This window comes from Schistocerca gregaria, chromosome 8 (genome assembly GCF_023897955.1).
Source record: "Schistocerca gregaria isolate iqSchGreg1 chromosome 8, iqSchGreg1.2, whole genome shotgun sequence".
In the NCBI taxonomy this organism is placed as follows: domain Eukaryota; kingdom Metazoa; phylum Arthropoda; class Insecta; order Orthoptera; family Acrididae; genus Schistocerca; species Schistocerca gregaria.
In genome coordinates this window covers 457,722,070-457,746,758 of record NC_064927.1, presented here as the reverse complement: position 1 = coordinate 457,746,758, position 24,689 = coordinate 457,722,070, and the positions used below count along the sequence as shown (strand labels likewise).

General features: G+C 44.0%; 1 protein-coding gene across 5 annotated transcripts in view; it reads left to right on the top strand.

Moving 5' to 3' along the window:
- Window positions 1–24,689, top strand: part of LOC126284782 (putative fatty acyl-CoA reductase CG5065) — a 192,888-nt gene that overhangs the window by 80,146 nt on the left and 88,053 nt on the right. For 4 of the 5 annotated variants that reach the window (XM_049983945.1, XM_049983947.1, XM_049983944.1 and 1 more), the window contains one exon: window positions 14,582–14,821. The exons of the other annotated variant lie outside the window; for it this stretch is intronic. In XM_049983945.1, coding sequence (XP_049839902.1) covers window positions 14,582–14,821 — 240 coding nt within the window. The remainder of the gene's footprint in view (window positions 1–14,581; window positions 14,822–24,689) is intronic. 5 annotated transcript variants of the gene reach the window in all.

Sequence of the window (24,689 nt, the reverse complement as noted above, 5' to 3'; positions counted from 1 at the left end):
ACCGTAGCCCAGCTTCATGGAGACGGTTGCGAATGGTCCTCGCCGATACCCCAGGAGCATCAGCGTCCCTAATTTGCTGGGAAGAGGCGGTGCGGTCCCCTACGGCACTGCGTAGGATCCTACGGTCTTGGCGTGCATCCGTGCGTCGCTGCGGTCCGGTCCCAGGTCGACGGGCACGTGCACCTTCCGCCGACCACTGGCGACAACATCGATGTACTGTGGAGACCTCACGCCCCACGTGTTGAGCAATTCGGCGGTACGTCCACCTGGCCTCCCGCATGCCCACTATACGCCCTCGCTCAAAGTCCGTCAACTGCACATACGGTTCACGTCCACGCTGTCGCGGCATGCTACCAGTGTTAAAGACTGCGATGGAGCTCCGTATGCCACGGCAAACTGGCTGACACTGACGGCGGCGGTGCACAAATGCTGCGCAGCTAGCGCCATTCGACAGCCAACACCGCGGTTCCTGGTGTGTCCGCTGTGCTGTGCGTGTGATCATTGCTTGTACAGCCCTCTCGCAGTGTCCGGAGCAAGTATGGTGTGTCTGACACACCGGTGTCAATGTGTTTTTTTTTTCCATTTCCAGGAGTGTATTTTCAGTGCTATGTTAATGTGTTCTCTTATTTTTGCTCTTCAAATAGTGCTTTTCTGTGTTATCGTGTGAAATATTGTGACGATAATGGCGTGTGAAAAACGTGATACTAGGCTCCAATGTAAACTGAGAAATGACAGTGAAGACGGAAGCAGTGTGTTAGCGCCACCATGCAATGAATTAACTAATGTTCAAAGTAGTAATTTGGTAATTGTACATAGAGAAATGGAGGGGGCTGCAAACAATGGTGTAGACAGTGAAACAATTAGTGAAGAGGGAAATATTATCGATCGATCGGTCAGCAACAGTTTGCCTCAGGAATCCGAAATGACAGGACACAATCTTGCAAATACTGTAGATTCAGGTTTTGCGTCCTCACCGTTTTCTCAAATAAGTCAAGACACATTTTCTGTTTTTCAAACTGTGAATATTGCCGGTTCAAATGCATTGCCGAATAGCACGGAGGAAGATGTTTCAGACACCAGTGCATTGTTATTACAATTAATGCAACAAATGGGACAAAGCTTCAAATGTTAGACACAATGGAACAAAATCTTCAAAAGTTAGACGCTATGAAACAAAAGCTTCAAAAGTTAGACTCAGTGGAACATACGCTTGAACAAACACGTGAAGATTTAACTACTGAATTACATAAAATCGGGTCGAAATGTCAAAAAGTCTGTAATGACGTAAAAACACAAATTTGTGAGCATTTCCAACCTATTGTTTCGCGGCATGGAAATGCATTACAGAATCACAAAGCAGCCAAAAAGAACTGCAAACTATTCTAATGGTTCTAATGGTTCTGAGCACTATGGGACTCAACTGCTGTGGTCATTAGTCCCCTATAACTTAGAACTACTTAAATCTAACTAACCTAAGGACATCACACACATCCATGCCCGAGGCAGGATTCGAACCTGCGACCGTAGCAGTCGCACGGTTCCGGACTGCGCGCCTAGAACCGCGAGACCACCGCGGCCGGCTACAAACTATTGTTCATGAAAATCATGAGACTTGCAAGCTAAAATTGACTCAGTTGCATCTACCGATTCGGTTACGCAACTTGCAGAAACTCAAGAAAACTTAAAGGACACAGTAGATACTCTGAAAATTGGTTCAGAAAGACACATGGAGGAAATTAGCTCATTATCAGAGAAAGTAGTTGAACTTTCGGATCAGCTAAATAATTTATCTATGAAGGTAGATGATAATCTGAATGACACACAACCGGTAGTCTTTAATGACACACAAGAGTGCGAACAAATTAGGAAATTCAAACAAAATCAGAATCAAATTAATGCGCAACACCAAAGAGAAATCCGGGAAGTACAAAACCAGCTGACACAGGTAATACAAGAATTACGTATTTCAGAGGACACTCGCGCTCCAATACAGGAAGAGGGACATAGAAATACGGAACAGCCACGAAATAATAACACAGGGCACTTCGGAAATTATGAAAGAAATTGGCAAGGTACACCGAATTTTGAGATGGAACCGCCGAAACGACGTAACAATGACCGACATGCGACTCGCCGATATGATGATTTTGACTATAAGCTGTTCATTACTACACGTAAATTCAAAACATTTAAGAATTCTGGCAACGACATTCATACACAAGCGTGCCTTCATCAATTCTCTTATTGTTTCCCCCCCAACTGGTCATTAGAGCACAGATTAGAATTTATGTGTGAACCAGCTCTAAGAATGCGATCGGTCATTCGCGATTGCCACAGTGAAGGAGAATTTTACCATGCCTTCCTCTCAGCATATTGGTCTCAAGCCAAAAAGACCGAGTAAAACATGGCATCATAATGATGAAACATTTCGAACAATCTGAATTTTCCAGTCTTGTGAAATATTTTGAAGACATGTTGCACAAGAATCAGTACCTGTCAAACCCATACAGCCCCTCAGAACTCATCCGCATTTGCTTAATCAAATTGCCTGAACATTTACGGCATATTATTTTGGCAGGACGTTGCAAAGACGACATTGAAGCTTTTCAGGGACTCTTACAAGAATTAGAAATTGACACTGACAATCGCGGAACGCGAAAACAGGAACACAACAATTACAGGTCACATCCGTCGCAATTCCGCGATGAAAGAAATAATAAATGGACACGACAAGGCTATTCTTACAATACAAATCGTGACCAAAACAGACACCACCCTTATGACAACCGTTGGCGGAGTACTAATAATTACAGGGAAAGATCACCTCTCCGCAGTAATGACTATCACAGAGACAATCAAAGAAACAGACAACATGGAAACCAAAATAATTATTATCAAGGGAGACAAAATAACTTGAGACGCAACTATCCACCACGCAGTTACCATTCCGGGAGAAATTCTCCACCACATGACCGACAAACAAGAAACTATGTAAACTACCGCCAAAACGACAGACCTGAATTGCATCAGAACTGGCGAGCTTCAAACAGGGCAGGACCTTCTCGACAAGGTGAATTTGTAGAAGTTAGGTCTCCAAATCCCAATAACGACGCGCGCCAACAAAGAAACAGACAATGACTGGCACCGCAGGCAGCCACGTGAGCCGGCTGGCTCAGAGAAAAATAGCACAGACGCTAACCTTGAGAAAAGATTTAGCATTCCTTACCGACGTATAAAACATAATTGCTTTTCAGTTGACAGTCTGCGTACTAGAAAGAGTAAAGGTTTACACTTACATTTCACATGTAAAACCGTTTATTGAATGATAATCTGCTGTTTAACTTAGTCTTTGCCATAAAACTTTTCACTCCACATTTCTAGTATGCTTTGTCAGACTTAGAAACTATTAACATGCAACAATGTTTGAAGTTAAATATCCAGTCAAGAACCAAGAGAACTTATTTAAACAGAAATTACGAATGCATTGTTATAGTGAACAGACGACACAGTGTTATTGTGTGTGTACATTCTTGCTTGTTAGTGGCACGATTACGTAACGACCATAAGGCTCACATACTTAGAACATTTACCAGTGCTGCCAATGAGAGTTTAATGCAACATTTTGGTTTACTTGAAGATACATTCTGGATTTAAAGTACTTTCTGTGAGATACCAGATGACACAGTGGTTAGTTTATGTGACAACTACACGATTTTATCACGACGCTACTAATGAGTGACAATTTACAATGTAGCTTTTGCAGTGTCTCTGATTTATATCTGCACAGTTTTTCTGAATTAATCTGGAAATTAAAACATGTTTTAGTAGTAACTTTTGTGGTATAGCTACAATGAGACAGCCTTTTCCGTAGCACAACAATACGTTACAGCACGGCACAGCACTTCCTTCATCACGGCAATAAGCGTAATAACTAAGATATCTTTACGGAAAGTGATTCACTTCGTTTATTACAAGGGAAGTACATTGACTTCAGCAGAACTTTGCTTACAGAGGACGATAACTACGACACTTCCACAGAATTATCCTACAACAAGAAGCACATTTAGAGCTACAGGACACGCATTTGAGTGATTAATTTTGTACTTGAACCATTTTTGAATTACAAAGGTTTTCCGTGATACATTTCATTCCATTGCTGTAATCTGTAACACCTGAGGGTATAATTACATTAATCCTCAGGGGGGCACACGCTTACTTTGTGTACCATGTGTTTGGCAAGCACAAGGAGTCCTAGCTAATATGGTATTTGCTTATACAACTTTACACATCGGTACCTTATTTCTCTAACACATAAATTACACAGCTATCTGATCATTTAACTGAGAGAAACAAACATTTATTATACTACATCAGTGACAGATGTTTACGTATTTACACCATTGGATAACTTACACTTATGAAATTGTATTTTGTCTTTACTTTGTGAACAGTTCATATTTTTTCGGAACCATTGTTATACTATTAGAGCTTTGAATGATGTATTTGGTATGGGATCATGATTTGTAAAGTACGTTTGAGGTAGATGACACTATTGAAATGAACAGAGAATATTTTTTAGGTTTTGAAGTTATTGCAGAAAGCTACAATGATTTTGAGATTTGGCTGAGTTTTTATGATGTTATGATGACGATTTGTATTATGCTGTTGCAGTATGTTTATGATCAATAAACTGATGCTATATGAGTTATTTGATTATGCTACGTATCTGTTATGATGAAATATTGAAGAAGTGTCCACGAAAAGGTAAGGAATAATGAGTAGTGGTTAGGGACTCTGGTTTGTGAAAAAGGTTGTTGGAAACCAAGAATCGTACGTGAAGAGTTATGAAATATATGTAAATGCGTGAATGTATTACAATGCCGACGCAAATTTTTTGGACACTGTTATGTCAATAGGATTTTGATCTACTGATGTGTAACGCAAATTCTTGACCTGTGAAATTTTTTGTATGAGACTGCCATTTTAGCGGAAACTGGTGTCGTAAATATTTCGGTAAGACAGTTAAGATACCACCTGCACGGAATGCGTCGTGGGCACCCAGCTGCGCGACAGCCACCTGACAAAAGAAAGCCATTAGGTGGAAAAAAAAGGAGGCATTTATCCTCGCTATTGACGTTCCTTTATAGAAAGCATCGCAAAAACGACACGCTCATTACTTGGAAAGATACTTACTTATATCTGCACACCTGATAATGACAAGCGTCTTTCTATGAAAGTTGAGAGAATTTGTACTAACTATTTGTACTAACTTATGAAATGTCACATGACTATTGAATGATATTTTTATGCTTTGCCTTTCATAGTTGCTTATTTCATTTGATATCTGGTTTCCAGCTGTGTTGCAGCATTGGTTTTATAAAATAAAATTACATGCATTTGCTAATGTGAACACTTTCTGTCAACAGATCTATTAAATAATCTTTTATGATCCACATTCTTCGAAAAAGGAGCACTTGGAAAGGAAACAACAATAAGAAGGGATTAATAACAGTTACTGCATAATTAATTTTCTTTTCAACTACATGGCAATTTTTTTATAGAATTAGCTTTTGTGGTGCACTACTTTAATTACATAGACATTAAGATGTGAATAGACTTTTCCCTTATCTGCATTGTTGTCTTCAGTGTAATATTTTTTCTGCTTGAGCTTTGTCATGTTTACATATAAATTATTGCATTTGCTGCTGCTGTTTGCCAGGCATAGTGCTACTGAATTTCACATTCTATTACTCTGTTAAGCAGTTTTACTACTGATTTATTTTTCTTGTTGCTGCACATTGGCTCATATTAGTTGTAATGTTGCATTTGCTTGCTAATTTAGATTTACTGTAGTTTGCTTTGACAATTTCCATTTTTTCATTGCTGTTTGTATTAATTGTTTTTGCTGCTGCATTGCCTCGTCCCTTAGTTTAGCATCTGAGCTCAGTAGATTTAAGTTAGCTTAAGGGTGGGTAGACTATATAAGAGAATGAGCTATGATGAATTGGAAGAAATGCATTGAGAAGCTATAAGAATATGGTTTGGCCAAAAAAGTTGTGTACAGTGGAGAAAAACTATTTTTGAAAGAGGATGTGGCCAGAATACACAAAGTGTGCTTGGATAGGATTTTTTTTTTTTTTGGTGGAAACGAATGTTGAAATAAGAGGAAAGATCTACAGAATGAAGTTTTGGGTTGGACTGCAGTACCAAATGTCACACTGAAAACAAACACTGTCCTGCATTTTTGTGTTATTACACTGTGTGAATTTGTGTTTTTCCTGCCTTTATGTGTTTATCTAATAACAGTTATGTTGTAGAATTTTTCTGATAATATGTTAGTTGCCTTGTAAAAATGTTTAGACATTATTTATTCATTTTTGTTTCAATGCTCGCGTGTGGATTATTGTTTCAAAAACTATTCTCATTATTTTATATATTTACTTATGTCATAATTCCTGTAACACTGATGTATATGTTAATTTCTATTCTTTTGTAAAGCCTCTGTTACTACAAATGTTATCTGTATTATTATGTTTTAATGATTTTTTCTGGATCTTTGTAATTGTATTTTCATGTTATAAAATTGTAACCCAGTTCCGCAAATTAAGTAACTTCTAAGCATTCATTTCAGTGCACACATTTCTGTTGGTCATAGTATATCCACAATATGTGAGAATTTGGGACCGTTAGTGTTTGCACACGTGTTGATAATTCAGCAAGGGACTGATTAACAGCATTGCTGGTTCTAAGGACAATTCCAAAAACTTTGTGAGTGTACAAGTGGTGGTTTATGGACTTGCTATATTGTCCGCAAGACTCTTTGATGGTGATTGTGCACCTGCACAGTCGCAACAGATGGCTGCTGGCTATCTGTACAAGGACTACAGTGGGTTTGCATCTCTGGTGGCCCACCAATACCAATACTTCTACAAGTACTGCAGTGGGTCTACTCTGTGACGACCTACCTACCAATATTCTTCCAAACGTCGATTGACTCTGCTGTGGGTTTGCTCTGTTGTGGCCCATTACCTGTGTGCATGTCAAGAGTCAGCACTGTCTTTCTGTTGGAAGGACAACATTACTTCTTCAAGACAGCATGGAAATCCACTACTTCCATGTGAATTTTCTTTTATTAATGAGACTTTGTGAAAAAAACTGTATTTACTACTGTGATGAATGATCAGAACTGTCTTTACGGCCTGTGAGAAAATTTAAGCTTTCGACCAACATTGTATCAATAAGTGTGTGCATTTGATATCTTTGTTATTGTAATTATGAAAAAAATTTCAAAGCTGTATTGGCCACTGCCTAAAACAATTTGTAAAATTTTTTTGGGGGAGCATGAGGACTATGTAAATAGTCTGTCTAGGTTTTTATATTGGTAACGCCACTTAGCTGTATGAAAATCACTGGCTGTGCTGTGTGCAGTCAGTGGCTGCTTGGCATTGTTGAAATACTCGCCATTGTAGTGTTGGGCAGCTGGATGTTAACAGCGCGTAGCGTTGCGCAGTTGGAGGTGAGCCGCCAGCAGTGGTGGATGTGGGGAGAGAAATGGCGGAGTTTTGAAATTTGTAAGACTGGATGTCATGAACTGCTATATATATTACGACTTTTGATGATATTAAGGTAAATACATTGTTTGTTCTCTATTAAAATCTTTCATTTGCTAACTATCCCTATCAGTAGTTAGTGCCTTTCATAGTTTGAATCTTTTATTTAGCTGGCAGTAGTGGCGCTCGCTGTATTGCAGTAGTTCGAGTAACCAAGATTTTTGTGACGAAAGCGATTTGTGAACGTATAGGTTAATGTTAGTCAGGGCCATTTTTTGTAAGTATTTTTGAAAGTCAGATTGCGTTGCGCTAAAAATATTGTGTGTCAATTTAAGCAAAGTCATGTACAATTTTTCTAAGGGGACGTTTCAATCTAATCTGCTTTATTTCTTACTTTGAAACAAATAACTTCCTAAGGCATTTGTGCCGTTAAAAAAAATGTTTGATAAATTTAATTGTCAGTGATATATCACACCATTGTAACTTTCTGTGCGAAAAGTACATAAACTTTGATTAGATGATCTTCTTGGACGCTTCATTTTCGTAGCTAGTAGCAGCTGCAATTTTATCTCAAATTACTAGTTACCATTTTCGTAATAATCATGATTACTTTCAAGTAGTTAAACCTTTTTCGCAAAAGTAGACCTCAAGCTGGTCAGTTTTATGCCCTTCTTGCCTATTTCTCACTCTTTGTTTGGCTTCGAAAGTTCGGAGATAAATCCATTGTATAATTTTCCTCAAATCCCAAATTACGTTCTAATGAATTACCCTGTTTACTATGAAACAAAACTTTTTTGGAACATTAGACCTGACGAGGATAACTTCGAGACCCCATTTTCCCATTCCTTCTCTTCGCTGTGCTATGAACAAAAACTGGAAAAAATTAACTTTTTCTGAATTTGTGTGATTGCTTTCAAGCAAGCCTAGATCTTATGTTGGTCAGTTTGATATCCCACTTGTTCGCTTTCCATTCTTCATTTGGCTACGGAAATTGGGACAAAAATCAATTGTGTAATATGTAAGAAGTCCGCTTTTCGCTCCACACAAACGTTTGAACAAAAACAGGCGCTTTGTTTAATGCATTGTAACTGATGAACTGACGAACAATTTAAATAACGAAAGTCACACGATTCGTTACATTCCGTCGTATCTCAGAGCACGTCAAGAATTTTTTTAAATTCATTTTCAAGTGCTGTGGCAGTATACATTATTTTTGAACGTAATGTCCACGACTGTGTTGTCCTTCCCAATGCTCTTTTATATGTTCTAGAGAAAGTGTGCATTCTTCGTGACGCAAAAATTCAGATACGTGTAACTACGTTTGTTTGTGTGACTGTGTAGGCTTGCCTGGTTTTCTACTGGCTCATAAAATCAACATGACTCACATTTCGTCGATCTTCTTGTCTGCCAACTTGAGAAGATTCGCTGTTGCTGCTGTTAGTCCTACGGTGGCCTTGGCGTCGGTTTCAACGGGACTCAGCAGCAGCAGCAGCAACAAAGTCTCTCATGAAGAGGTCAGACAGGTGGATCGTCGATATAGCGAGTCATGTTGATTTTAGCATCCAGCAGCAAACCTTCAGGGACTACTGAGGTCTGCTTACTTCGGACGTCTGTTTCATGGCTTCGGCTATCCGCTCACGGGGTCTGCTCAACTCAAATTTCCAACTGCAATATACACTACTGGCCATTACAATTTCTGCTCCATGAACATGACGTGCTACAAACGCGAAATTTAACCGACAGGAAGAATATGCTGTGACATGAAAATGATTAGCTTTTCAGAGCATTCACACAAGGTAGGAACCGGTGGCGACACCTACAACGTGCTCACATGAAGAAAGTTTCAAACCGATATCTCAGCCGGCCGGTCTGGCCGAGAGGTTCTAGGTGCTACAGTCTGGAACCGCGCGACTACTGCGGTCGCAGGTTCGAATCCTGCCTTGGCCTTGGATGTGTGTGATGTCCTTAGGTTAGTTAGGTATAAGTAGTTCTAAGTTCTAGGGGACTGATGACCTCAGACGTTAAGTCCCATATTGCTCAGAGCCATTTGAACCGAATTCTCATACACAAACAGCAGTTCACCGGCGTTTTCTGATGAAACGTAGTTCTGATGCTTCGTGTAAGGAGGAGAAATGCGTACCGTCACGTTTCCGACTTTGATAATGCACGGATTGTAGCCTATTGCGATTGCTGTTTATCGTATCGCGACATTGCTACTCGCATTGGTCGAGATCCAATGACTGTTAGCAGAATATGGAATTGGTGGGTTCAGGAGGGTAATACGGAACGCCGTGCTGCATCCCAACGGCCTCGTATCATTAGCAGTCGAGATGACAGCCGTCTTGTCTACATGGCTGTAACGGATCGTGCAGCCACGTCTCGATCCCTGAGTCATCACATAGGGACGTTTGCAAGACAACCATCTGCACGAACAGTTCGACGACGTTTGCAGCAGCATGGACTATCAGCTTGGATACCATGGCTGCGGTTACCCTTGACGCTGCATCACAGACAGGTGCTCCTGCGATGGTGTACTCAACGACGAACCTGGGTGCACGAATGGCAAAAGTCATTTTTTCGGATGACTTCAGGATCTGTTTACAGCGTCATGATGGTCGTATATGTGATTGGCGACATCGCGGTGAACGCACATTGGAAGCGTGTATTCGTCATCGCCATACTGGCATATCACCCGGCTTGATGGTATGGGGTGCAATTGAAAACGTCTGTTAAGTGATGGCTGAGCAACTGGCTAGTCACAATACGCCAGTCACTACTCTTGATGAACTATGGTATCATGTTGAAGCTGCATGGGCAGCTGTACCTGTACACGCCATCCAAGCTCTGTTTGACACAATGCCCAGGCGTATCAAGGCCGTTATTATGGCCAGAGGTAGTTGTTCTGGGTACTGATTTCTCAGGATCTATGTACCCAAATTGCGCGAAAATGTAATCACGTGTAAGTTCTAGTATAATATTTTCGTCCAATGAATACCCGTTTAATATCTGCATTTCTTCTTGGTGTTGCAATTTTAATGGCTAGTAATGTATCATCCGTCTTCCATTAACCCCCTACTCACAAATTATCCGTCAGAACAGAGACACCGCTTAAATATGCAGGTTGAATCACCCAAAACTTGCACCATATATATTGCCTAAATGAAAAGTGCTATTGATATGCGTTTTTCACAGAATGAATTCGTTGTCAGTTGTTCGTAATGTTAGCTGATGCACGCATTGACGTAATATTTATGACGTTTGCTTTTTGTGTAAACGTACTTTTCAAATGGAACAATGCCTTTTAATATTAACGAACAAAGAGCACAGTAAATCAGAATGTCTGGTGCAGGAGTCTAATGGAAATTTGTTTGTGCCATTAAGCCTGCATACTTGGTTGTACAACGTTGCTACATTTGCTTACAGTGCGCTTGTGTGTTCCTGCAACTTGGTAGTCAGTTAGTGTATGACAGTCCAAGCAGTAGGTCATGAGTGGACAGTTGAATATAGCAATGAAAAAAAATGGTTTAGATGGTTCTGAGAGCTATAGGACTTAACATCTGAGGTCATCCGTCCCCTAGAACTGCAAACTATTCTAATGGTTCTAATGGTTCTGAGCACTATGGGACTCAACTGCTGTGGTCATTAGCCCCTATAACTTAGAACTACACATCCATGACCGAGACAGGGTTCGAACCTGCAACAGTAGCGGTAGCGCGGTTCCAGACTGTAGCGCCTAGAACCGCTTGGATACTCTGGCCTGCAATAATTTATCATACTCTTCAATATTACATACAGGCTCCCAGGTAGATGCCATTTTCCTTGACTTCCGGAAGGCGTTTGATACAGTTCCACACTGTCGCCTGATAAACAAAGTAAGAGGTTACGGCATATCAGACCAACTGTGTGGCTTGATTGAAGAGTTTTTAGCGAACAGAACACAGCATGTTGTTCTCAATGGAGAGACGTCTACAGAAGTTAAAGTGACCTCTGCTGTGCCACAGGGGAGTGTTATGGGACCATTGCTTTTCACAAAATAAATAAATGATATAGTGTCGGAAGTTCCATGCGGCTTTTCGCAGATGATGCTGTAGTATACAGAGAAGTTGCAGCATTAGAAAACTGCAGCGAAATGCAGGAAGATCTTCAGCGGATAGGCACTTGGTGCAGGGAGTGGCAACTGACCCTTAACATAGACAAATGTAATGTATTGCGAATACATAGAAAGAGGGATCTTTTATTGTGTGATTATATGATAGTGGAACAAACATTGGTAGCAGGTACTTCTGTAAAATATCTGGTAGTAAGGGTATGGAACGATTTGAAGTTGAATGGTCATATAAAATTAATTGTTGGTAAGGCAGGTGCTAGGTTGAGATTCATTGGGAGAATCCTTAGAAAATGCAGTCCATCAACAAAGGAAGTGGCTTACAAAATACTCGTTCGACCTATACTTGAGTATTGCTCATCAGTGTGGGGTCTGTACCAGGTCGGGTTGACAGAGGAGATAGAGAAGATCCAAAGAAGAGCGGCGCATTTCGTCACAGGATTATTTGATAAGCGTGATAGCGTTACAGGGATGTTTAGCAAACTCAAGTGGCAGGCTCCGCAAGAGAGGCGCTCTGCATCGCGGTGTAGCTTGCTGTCCAGACTTCGAGAGGGTGCGTTTCTGGATGAGGTGTCGAATATATTGCTTCCCCCTACTTATACCTCCCGAGGAGATCACGAACTTAAAATTAGAGAGATTCATGCGCGCATGGAGGCTTTCCGGCATTCGTTCTTCCCGCAAACCATACGCGACTGGAACAGGAAAGGAAGGTAATGACAGTGGCACGTAATGTGCCCTCCACCACATACCGTTGGGTGGTTTGCGGAGTATAAATGTAGATGTAGATGAAGCAGATACAGAAAAGTGGTAATGTTGCACCTAGACAACGTATCAGAAGGAAACAAATGACAACACAAAGGATGAGGGGGCGGGGGGGGGGGGGGAGGAAATGTTCTTGCTGCTGTTGCAGTTGATCTGCGCGTTAGCTCCATCACAATTGCACCAGGAAGTGGCAAGAGTCAGGCAAAAGTCCTACGAATTCTCCATCGACATACGCTCCATACCTGTCACGTCTCTCTCTATTAAAAGTCACATGGAAACGATTATGAGAATTGTATTAACTTCTGTACATGGACGTTATGACAGTAATCGCCAGATGTAAAAAGTATCTTTCAGTGATGAAGTCGCACTTACCTATCAGGGCCAGGTACCACCGTAACGTGCACTATTTGTCTTTTGATAATTCCCGTTTTCTTTGTCAGGTGGAACGTCAGCGTCCCACAGTGTGTAAACATGTGCTGTGGGATAGTGAACCTTCAGCTAATGGGCCCGTTTTTCAGGATGTGTTGTTCTTAGCATAAGTCATTTTAAGTAGTGTGTAAGTCTAGGGACTGATGACCTCAGCAGTTTGGTCCCTTAGGAATTCACACACATTTTAACATTTAGAAGATTGAACGCGCACAGGTATCGCAACCTCCTAACATACTATCTTCCACGGATGCTACAAGACGTTCCTCGGCAAACTAGGCGGAACCTGCAATAGCAACATGATGGCTGTCCAGCCTGCGGTGGACGAACTACTACAGCATGTCTTCACGAATTGTGTCCAAATCGTTCTACTGGACGCAGAGGACTTGAACCCTGGCCGGCCTGTTCGTCGGATTTGACACTTGTAGACTTTTTTCTGTGGGAAAAAGAAAGAAGGTGTCCACAACCACACCCGAAGATATGCAACGAAGTGTTACTGCAGCCTGCTCTGCCATCTTCGCTGAAATGCTAGCACAGTTCGACAACAGTCTGGACGTGCGTGGTGCCACCACCATTGATGAACCTGTGATGCTCAGTTACCTCGTTACTGGTCAGAATCATATTAACTAGTGCATGTACTCGTTCTGTAGTGTGTGCGTCTACAGGAACTGTACAAGTATCGGTCTGGGAACTTTCCAAATACAATATCTCGTAAATGATTTGCACTAGGATCCCACAACAAACACCGCTGACATTTTAATTTACCCTACTTTGTAGTCTGTTGATGTCAATAGGCATCATTCCATTTAAAAAGTGTACATTTGCACAGAAAATACGTTTCCTAAGCAGTATTACAATCTGTGTTATTGCCTAATAATACGAGCCACTGTCTACCTGTCAGTTCTGTAAAAGCCTCACGAGAGTAGCAGTTTTCATTTGAGGATGCTTCTCCGAAGGAATACTGCATCGTTCCATCGTCACTCTGAACGATACAGGCACTGCAGTATCGTATTTATCGGCCGTTACCGAGCATCGACTGTCCATTAAAATGTCCTCTCCTGTACGGAAATCGCAAAATGTGTACACGAGTGCAGGTTGTGATGCAATAACGACGACGTACCAAAGCTTGAGTCTGGTCGTGAGTCATGAACAGATAACCAAATGGTTAAGGCGACCCTTGAGTAGAGCGGGAAGTTCGGTACAAATTTTCATTGTCGTCATTTCCTGATAGAGTGGTCATGTCTAACATAGAATGTTGCAGGGAGTCCATTATTGTTCTCGGATGGTACGCGCTGATGTGGAGGGACTACGACGTGCTTGGTGTAAAAACGGCGATCCTCCATTGCCCTTACGACCCAGTGCAGTCTGACGCCAAGTGAGCGCCGCATCCGAATATCCCACAAATCTGGATACTGCACGATTCGACCAACCGGCCAAACGGAGACACACAATGAGGTCCCTTTCAAACTCTGTCAGGCGCTGATAACGCTGTCTCACAAGAGTAGGCGCCATCTCCATGTCCTTCACAGTGATCACTCTGCATTTGATGCTGCTCACTCCCCTTATATACCCTACCAGACCTGGTAAGATCACTAATGCCCTCTGGTGGCGATTCTAAGTGTCACAGGGAACTGAAATTCACAATGGTACTTCTACACTGATATGCCACCATGTCTTTTTAAGGCATTGTACAACTAGCATCTGAAAGACAGTACCTCCTACGTAGTTCTGTATTCAGGTGTTCAGCAAGCTTGGGAAGGAGCAGCGGGGACACGTGGTGGCGGTGGCTGGAGACGTCGCGCAGTTGGGCCTGGGTTTGAGTCCCGATGACGCGGAGATGCTGCGCCACAGAGTCTCGGTCATCTTCCACGTGGCCGCCACCGTCCGCTTTGACGAGAAGCTGCAGGTGGCTGCTGCCACCAACGTGCGAGGCACGAAGGAGGTGCTCCGCCTCGCCCGAGATATGCCCAATCTCAAGGTGAGTGCTCCAACTCTCAAACAGCTGTCTCATACATACACAATATCTCGGCAAGCCACGGTACAGTGCCTGATGGATGGAACTTTATACCAGTTTTAAAGATTTTATGACCATTCAATACCTATGATGAGCATAGGAAAAAAACACTGCACCCATGCGTGCACTAATCTTTGTTACCTTATTCTGATACTGATTTTACGAGGGACCTTCAATAAGCAGTGCCACACATTTTTCTCGGCTGATTTCGGTTGAAAAAATGCAGAATATGTGGTGGGACTCTGTGGAGTATTCCCACTTCAGCCACTATAGTTTTATGAAATTCAGATTGCTAGCGGTGCTATACAATAAAGTAATGAGACTGATTTTCTTTGCAAGATGTGGCAACCCTGCAAGCTTGCGTAGGTAAAACATCTTTGACCTTGGTCTATAAGCTGCTTCTAGTCCAAGCAGTACATCTATGCAATTGCTCAATCGTGAGTTGCGCTGTGATGAGTTAACACGCGTTTGTGTCTCTCGTCACGGAAATGGAGCCGCATAATATTGCGCAATGGTGTGCCATTTCTTTTTGCGTTAAATTGGGTGAAAACGTGACGACAACATACGGTAAGCTTCAGAAGGCTTTTGAAGAGGAGGTTATGTCAACAGTTCAAGTTTGTCGTTGCATAAAATGTTTAGTGAAGGCAGAACGAATATTGAAGATGAAGACCACAGTGGATGACAATCAACCTCACAGACAGATGTCAACTTGGCCAGGGTGCGTGAACTCGTACGATGTCGTCGAAGATTATCCGTGAAAATGATTGCACAACAACTGAACATCAATCGAGAAACGGTTCGTCTAATAATAACTGAATATCTTGCTATGAGAAAGATTTGTGCAAAAATTGTCCCCAAAAATCTCACATCACAACAGCAAGAAACACGGAAAAATGTGGTAGCCGATCTGTTAGGGCAAACGGAAATCAATCCAGAATTGTTGACTCGTGTTATCACTGTCGATGAAAGGTGGTTTTTTGAGTGCGATCCAGAGACAAAACGCCAAATTTCGCAATGGTGCTCAAAGGGATCACCCAGACCAAAAAAAGCTCGCATGTCAAAGTTAAAAGTAAAATGCATGCTTGTGTGCTTCTTTGATTCCAAAGGACCTGTTCATGAAGAGTGGGCGCCTCCTGGACAAACAGTTAACCAATATTACTACAAAGAAATTTTAGAAACACTTTGTAAAAGAGTTCTTTGTGTCCGTGCCAACACGGCTGATAATTGGCTTCTGCATTACGATAATGCACCATCTCATACTGCTGTCAGTACAGCTATTTTTAACCTCAAAACAAATTTCAATACTACCACAGCTACCTTATTCACCAGATATCGTTCCGTGCGACTTTTTTCTATTTCAAAGAGTCAAAACGGCGGTCAAGGGACACCATTTTCTAACAACACAAGATGTCCTAAAAGCTGTGAGGAGGGTCTTCGAGGATATTACAGATGAGTTCCAGAAATGTTACCATCAATGGCAGAAGCGCTCGGAAAAGTGTGTGCAATCAGAAGGGAACTACTTTGAAGGAGACAACACTAAAATTGACTAAAACGGGAAGCAACTTTCTTTTCACACCAGTCTCATTACTTTATTGTCGCACTTCGTATGTAGCCTTCAAAATGGCGTCAGCAACAAAGGTGTGTTCCAAGCAGAGAGCTAAGGTTCTTTTGGCTGGAGAGCAGCATAGGCTCAGGCAAAATATCTCCGGAGACCGGTCAGTGAACAAAAGCAAGGTGAGTCTTTGGACTGGGCGACTGTCATCATCGCAATAAGGTCGCGCAAATCTGTCCGATCTCCCGCGAGACGGCCGGTCGCATACAGATGTACTCCTGCAATGTTGGAACGTCTGGACACTCATACAAGGTGATCGGCGGAGCATAATCAGACACCTTACTGCACAACTGGACGTCTTTGATATTAATGCTGTCACATTCTTCCACCAGTTGGGGTATTTAAAGGGTGTGTCAGCTACGTATCCTCCCCGCCTAGCACAAGACCGTAAGGATCAACGAAGGACCATCTGTGCGAAACTGCTTGCTCGTTACGACGCTGATCGTGATAATTTTTTGCCGTAACTCGTCATGGGCCATGGAACGAGGGTTCACCACTTCGAGTCGGAAACAGAAAGCAGTTCTTGGAGTGGTGTCAGACCACCTCTCCTTCGAAGGAAATATTCAAAGCCGCACCCTCAGCCGGTCTTCTGGGACTCTGATGGGGATAATCTGTTTGATGTGCTCCCACATGGTGCAACGATCAACTTGGAAGCGTATTGTGTTACTTTTAGGAAATTGAAGAAACCACTTGAGTCTGTTCGCTGCCACAAAAGTGCGAACGATCTTCTTCTCCGTGATGAGACAAGCTCACAAAACTTCACTCGACTGTTCTCGCTCATCCACCCAAAAGCCCGCATCTCGCACCTTCCATCTTTTTGGCCCAGTGGAAGATGCTCTCAGTGGGAAGCAGTACGTGGATGATGCAGCCAAACACTGACTCCTACGTCGACCATAAGAGCACATAAGCCCTCCCAGTAAGGCCATCGTACTCAACGGATATTGTGTTGAAAAACAGGATTTTTTTTTACCAAAACAGTGCGGAATAATATAGTGCACTGGAATACTTAATACATTACTGGCCATTAAAATTGCTACACCAAGAAGAAATGCAGATGATAAACGAGTATTCATGGGACAAATATATTATACTAGAACTTATTTGTGATTACATTTTCACGCAATTTAGGTGCATAGATCCTGAGAAATCAGTACCCAGAACCACCTCTGGCCGTACTAACGGCCTTGATACGCCTGGGCATTGAGTCAAGCAGAGCTTGGATGGCGTGTACAGGTACAGCTGCCCATGCAGCTTCAACACGATTCCACAGTTCATCACGAGTAGTGACTGGCGTATTGTGACGAGCCAGTTGCTCGACCACCATTGACCTGACGTTTTCAATTGGTGAGAGATCTGGAGAATGTGCTGGCCATGGAAGCAGTCGAATATTTTCTATATCCAGAAAGCCCCGTACAGGACCTGAAACATGCGGTCGTGCATTATCCTGCTGAAATGTAGGGTTTCGCATGGCTCGAATGAAAGATAGAGCCACGGGTGGCAAAACATGTTAAATATAACGTCCGCTATTCATAGTGCCGTCAATGCGAACAAGAGGTGACCGAGACGTGTCACCAGTGTCACACCATATCATAACGCCGGATTATACGCCAGTATGGCGATGACGAAAACACGCTTCCAATGTGCGTTCACAACGATGTCGCCAAACATGAATGCGAACATCATGATGCTGTAAAAAGAACCTGGATTCGTCCGAAAAAATGAAGTTTTGCCATTTGTGCACCCAGGTACTTCGTTAAGTACACCATCGCATGCGCTCCTGTCTGTGATGCAGCGTCAAGGGTTACCGCAGCCATGGTCTCCGAGCTGATAGTCCATGCTGCTGGCCCGCATCTCGTGGTCGTGCGGTAGCGTTCTCGCTTCCCACGCCCGAGTTCCCGGGTTCGATTCCCGGCGAGGTCAGGGATTTTCTCTGCCTCGTGATAGCTGGGTGTTGTGTGATGTCCTTAGGTTAGTTAGGTTTAAGTAGTTCTAAGTTCTAGGGGACTGATGACCATCGATGTTAAGTCCCATAGTGCTCAGAGCCATTTGAACCATCAATGCTGTTGCAAACGTTGTCGCACTGTTCGTACAGATGGTTGTTGTCTTGCAAACGTCCCCATCTGTTGACTCAGGGATCGAGACGTGGCTACACGATCCGTTACAGCCATGCGTATAAGATGCCTGTCATCTCGACTGCTAGTGATACGAGGCCGTTGGGATCCAGCACGGCGTTCCGTATTACCCTCCTGAACCCACCGATTCCAATTTCTAGTAACAGTCATTGGATCATAACCAACGCGAGCAGCAATGTCGCGATACGATAAACCGCAATCGCGATAGGCTACTATGCGGCCTTTATCAAAGTCGGAAACGTGATGTTACGCATTTCTGCTCCTTACACGAGGCATCACGACAACGTTCCACCAGGCAACGCCGGTCAACTGCTGTTTGTGTATGAGAAATCGATTGGTAACTTTCCTCATGTCAGCATGTTGTAGGTGTCGCTACAGGCGCCCAGCTTGTGTGAATGTCCTGAAAAGCTAATCATTTGCATATGACAGCATGTTCTTCCTGTCGGTTAAATTTCGCGTCTGTAGCACGTCATCTTCGTGATGTAGCAATTTTAATGATCAGTAGTGTAAAACCCTTTTGATTTGAGAAAAAGTGGGTTGCATTATTTACTGAACGTCCCTCGTACAATCCTCAGTGTGATTGACCTGCATTAAATGACAGTCATAACTCCTGTCGGGTTTGAAATCGACTGTAACTCAAGAGGTACGGTACTCGTTTCTAGTGCCTGTCGGTAAGGACCTGTTCTCAGCTGTGTTACATGGCGACTAGCGCTACGCCGCTCTTTGTAGACACATTGGACATTTTGAGACAACAAATCGGTAAACTTCATTTACTGTGTGATACTGGACGCGCTCACACACACACACACACACACACACACACACACACACACAAGCCACTTCACATGCATGACTTATACTACCAAATCAAAAGTACCCCGACACCCCTGTGTTATGTAGAATTGACCTCTAGACGAAACGCTGGCCGCTGTGGCCGGGCACTTCTAGGTGCTTCAGTCCGGAACTGAAGCTGCTGCTACTGTCGCAGGTTCGAATCCTGCCACGGGCATGGATGTGTGCGATGTCCTTAGGTGAGTTAGGTTTCCGTAGTTCTAAGTCTAGGGGAGTGATGACCTCAGATGTTAAGTCCCATAGTGCTTCGAGCCATTTTTGAACAATAGACGAAATGAGAAATGGACCTGGTGACGTAAAGGAGGCGGGACATACAGTTTTTCAGTAGAGGGGCAGTAACAGCAGAATTGATCACTCGTGTGACTTCGAACGTGGAGTAGTCTTTGAAAGTCACCTGAGTAAAAAAATCCATCAAGAATATTCCAGCCCTTCTAAAAACGTATACGTGGCCTGTTGGTGATGCTCTTGTGAACTGGGGGCACAATGGAACAACCACAGCCAAACAAAGACCAGGCGGATCTCACGTACTGACGGACAGGATATAGCGAGCATTCGTGAGAGTGGTTGTAGACACTCGCGTGAAGTGAGCAAAAGGAGTAACTCGGGATTTCCGAAGTCCTACCATCGGTCCAGCCAGCAAAATGCCTTCCTGTGCATAGGGAGTTAAAAGAACAGGGTACAAAGCTCTGACATCTCCTCATAGGCCGCACGATTATTCTGCAGTCAAAGCTAAGTGACGCTTCAGTGAAGTGTAGAGCGACGCCACCGGACATTTCATGGATGGAAACGTGTTTTTTGAAGCAACGAATCACGCTGTACTCTGTGGCAACCCTATTGTAGTGAATAGGTGCCAGGAGGTGCCGTATTAAAACTCGTCCCAGCTTTTCAAACGATTGCCGGCCGGGGTGGCCGAGCGGTTCTAGGCGCTACAGTCGGGAACCGCGCGACCGCCACGGTCGCAGGTTCGAATCCTGCCTCGGGCATGGATGTGTCTGATGTCCTTAGGTTAGTTAGGTTTAAGTAGTTCTCAGTTCTAGGGGACTGATGACCTTAAAAGTTGAGTCCCATAGTGCTCAGAGCCATTTGAACCATTTCAAACGATTTATTTTTTTCCACTACAGAGCTTCGTTGACGTTGGTCCGCGTCACAGGCCCCGCTTTGCTGAGGTAGCACCCCAGCGACCTGTGCAACACACTGCGTCGAGCCGGCCTTGTACGCCAGCTGCAGAGTTCCAATTAGATCAGGATGGCTGCGCTAGCAGCCGACTCAGTGGCCACCGTCCCCGTTGACTCCGCACTGTTCCACCGGGAGCTGTAGGGTGGCCACGCTGCTGCTTCTTCCTCGGCTGGCGTAGCTAGCCCGTTCTGGCGTCCAAACGTGTGGCCCTCGCCTTGTAAGTCTCTGGTGTGTGTCGGGAGCCGCGTTAGTGAGCCGACGAGGGGCCCACCCTGGCTGGCTGCGGACCCTGCGTCGGCCTCAGAGGGAGGAACCAACAACCCGCCATGGACTCGGATGCTGTCGCCCCATCTGTTGCTGTATGTCGCTGCGAGTGTGACACGCCCCACCGTCCAGGAGAGCTCCCACAGTTGAATGAATCTTGTTAGAAAACCACCTATTTATACTCGGCTTCGCGGATCCGCTTCACTAACGCATCACTCCGAGTCACGTACGGCCCATACCCCAGTTGCGCCAGTGGTCCTCTTCTTCCTATAGCTTGCGACATGCAAACCACGGCGTTTACGCTTCTCAGTGGTTCGATGGCCCCTGTGGCCTCCATTCCACTTGGTAACCGCTGGTCAGCGTAACTTACTGCAATCTGGCGTGCACCTGGCTGTAACTTGGGCTCAGAATATCGCACAAAACTAACTTTCATTATCCTAAATGGTGGTTCCGCTACACTATGGAAGGCTTTTGGATGTGACAATGCGTCGAGAACATTACATGCCATTATGTGTAGGGCCAACAGTGAGGAACTGACGAGGTGGTGTTATGGTAGAGGTATTTTTCTCGTGGTCACTGTGTGGTGGGAATAGTATGCTTAAGCGAACAGTAAATGCGGAAGCATATAAACACAACTTACAGCACTGCGTACTATGTACAGTGGAGAAATAGTTCAGAGACGATGGTTGTTTGTATTGCAATGCACCTGTCGTAAATGAGCATCCTGGAGGCAATGGTTTAGGGTCAATATTTCTGAAATGGGCTGGCCTGCTCAGAGTCCCACTGCATCAACTTTGGGATTAGCTACAATACCGACTTCTCTCTAGACTCCAACGTCTAATATTACAACCTTTCCTAGTGTCGGTCCTTCAGGAAGAATGGGCTGCCATTCTTCCACAGACATTCAGGCGCCACACTGAAAGTGCCCCAATCAGAACTGAAGCCATCACGAAGGTGACAGGTGGATACATACAATAATAATGTACACCGACAGGTATCCAGGTTCTTTTGATCGGATAGTGGACATCAGTATTGAAGGGTCACTCGACCAGTATCTACAGAACTCCTAAGCACCAACAAGCATTTTTAATCTTGCTCAGTGAGCTCATTAAGCGAGATAAATGACAGTGAGGTGATCTGGTGATATAAACAGCATGGTGTAGGTGTATTTAATGAGCGCTTTGTCTCGAATCTAGCAAACCACTCCGTGATGGCTGGCAAGATGCGTCCGGAACTGGAACTGGAGCCAAAAGTTGTATTAGGGTAACGGCGAATACTTAAAAGGTGACCCAGCACATCTAATAAATGAGTTTAAGGCGATGCCTCTTGCTGAGAGTGTGACAGCCGGCCGTGGTAGCCGAGCGGTTCTAGGCGCTATAGTCTGGAACCTCGCGACCGCTGCAGTCGCAGGTTCGAATCCTGCCTCGGGCATGGATGTGTGTATTGTCCTTAATTTAGCTAGGTTCAAGTCGTTCTAAGTTCTAGGCGACTGGTGACCTCAGAAGTTAAGTCCCATAGTGCTCCGAGCCATTTGAACCATTTTTTGATAATGTGACACTCCCAATGGGCTCTTGCATCTCTCTCCAGTGTCACTGACAGGGTACTCACAGGGGAGAAAGAAGGGACTGCTGGTAGCAGACAGTTCCAAAACTATACGCACTGTGGACCCTTTGAAGGAAATAACGTCAATGGAGGGAAAAAGAACCAAAACTTGCTCTATGTGTGTATTACAGGACGAACAGTGCACCTGAGAACAATGTAAAGCAAAAGCCAAAGATCTTCACTCACGTGGTACAACTGAGGTCTGTTCTGAGAACAGTTTCATTTGTTTCAAGAGACGGCGGACGTGGCCTGTGAGGTGTCTGCTCAGCATCGTTATCGTTCCGGGCAGTGGTGGGGCTCTTTGGTATGGGACCAGCTGGAGATTCTTAACCAGCGTCTGGTCCTGTGACAACAGCAGCTGTAGATTCCTGGAATTACGCTACACGGTGAATATTTGTAAGTCGCCTTAGATAGGTCTGGAGTACACTATACACAGAAAACTCCCGCTCGAGTTGCACAGTGCGTGTGGAATTCAAATGTCAGTTAGGCGAAATTCGTGGATCCTTGAGATCAGACACGGAACGAATGCGAGTCTATTGTTGTAGGTCGCATACTTTATAAATCAAGGCGCCACAATTGCATCAGTGATTCTAATATATAGAGAGTGTATCCGTAAGAGGGTGCAAAAATTTAATAGGACATAGAGGACGCTCCACTGAACGATTTGATATAGCGGACCTGGGGTCGGAGAAGCCAGTTTAAAAAATTTGGAAATTTGTGATAAGGTCTTATGGGAAAAAAACTCCTGAGGTCATCGGTCCCTAAGCTTATGCACTACTTAATCAAACTAACTTCCGCTAAGGACATAACACACACACACACACACACACACACACACACACACACACACACACACACCCATCCCCGAAGGAGGACTCGAACCTCCGACGGGGGCAGCCACGTGGACCGTGACATGGTGTATCAACCTTGCGGCTATCCCACGCAGCGCCAGTTTAAAGAGATACTGTTTACTTATTTACTTAACTGCAAATACCATCACTGACACAATGAACGTACCATTTGTATTGTATTTTAACAAATGTGTTCAAACTGACGGCCATCAACTTACAAGTTCATGGCGCGCTCCATGGGTAATGCTTTAATTCAGTATGGTGTTGGCTCACCCATAGCCGTGATGACAGCGTCATCTCTCGCAGGCATACGGTCAACCAGGCGCTGAAAGGTCTCTCGGGGAATGGCAGCCCATTCTTCACGGAGTGCTGCAGTGAGGAGAGGTATCGATGTCGGTCAGTGAGATCTGGCACGAAGTAGGCGTTCCAAAATATCGCAGAGTTGTTCTATAGGGTTCAGGACAGGACTTCGTGCAGGCCAGTCCCTTACAGCGATGTTACTGTCATGTAACCACTTCGCCACAGGCCGTGCATTATGAACAGGTGGTCGATCGTGTTGTAAGACGCAATCGCCAGCCCCGAATTGCTCTTCAACAGTAGGAAGCAAGAAGGTGCTTAAAACATCAATGTAGGAATGTGCTCTGATAGTACCACGCAAAACAACAAGGGGTGCAACCCTCCTCCATGAAAAACACGGCCACACCATAACACCATCGCCTTCGAATATTACTGTTACCACTACACACACCACACACTAGCAGATAACGTTCACCGGGAATTCGCCATAAACACACCCTGCCATCGGATCGACACATTGTCTACGGTGATTCGTCACTCCACACACCGTCTTCCCACAGTTCAGTCGTCCAATGTTTACGCTCCTTACAGCAAGCGAGGCGTTCAAATGGTTCAAATGGCTCTGAGCACTATGGGACTTAACATCTGTGCTCATCAGTCCCCTAGAACTTAGAACTACTTAAACCTAACTAACCTAAGAACAGCACACACATCCATGCCAGAGGCAGGATTCGAACCTGCGACCGTAGCAGTCACGCGGTTCCAGAGTGAAGCGCCTAGAACCGCGCGGCCACACCGGCCGGCAAGCGAGGCGTCGTTTGTCTTTTACCGGCGTGATGTGTGGTTTATGAGCAACCACTCGACTATGAAATCCAAGTTTTCTCACCTCGCTCCTAACTGTCATAGTACTTGCAGTGGATCCTCATTATGTTTGTAATTCCTGTGTGATGGTCTGGATAGATGTCTGCCAATTACACATTACGCCCCTCTTCAACTGTCGGCGGTCTCTGCCAGTCAACAGACGAGGTCGGCCTGTACGCTTTTGT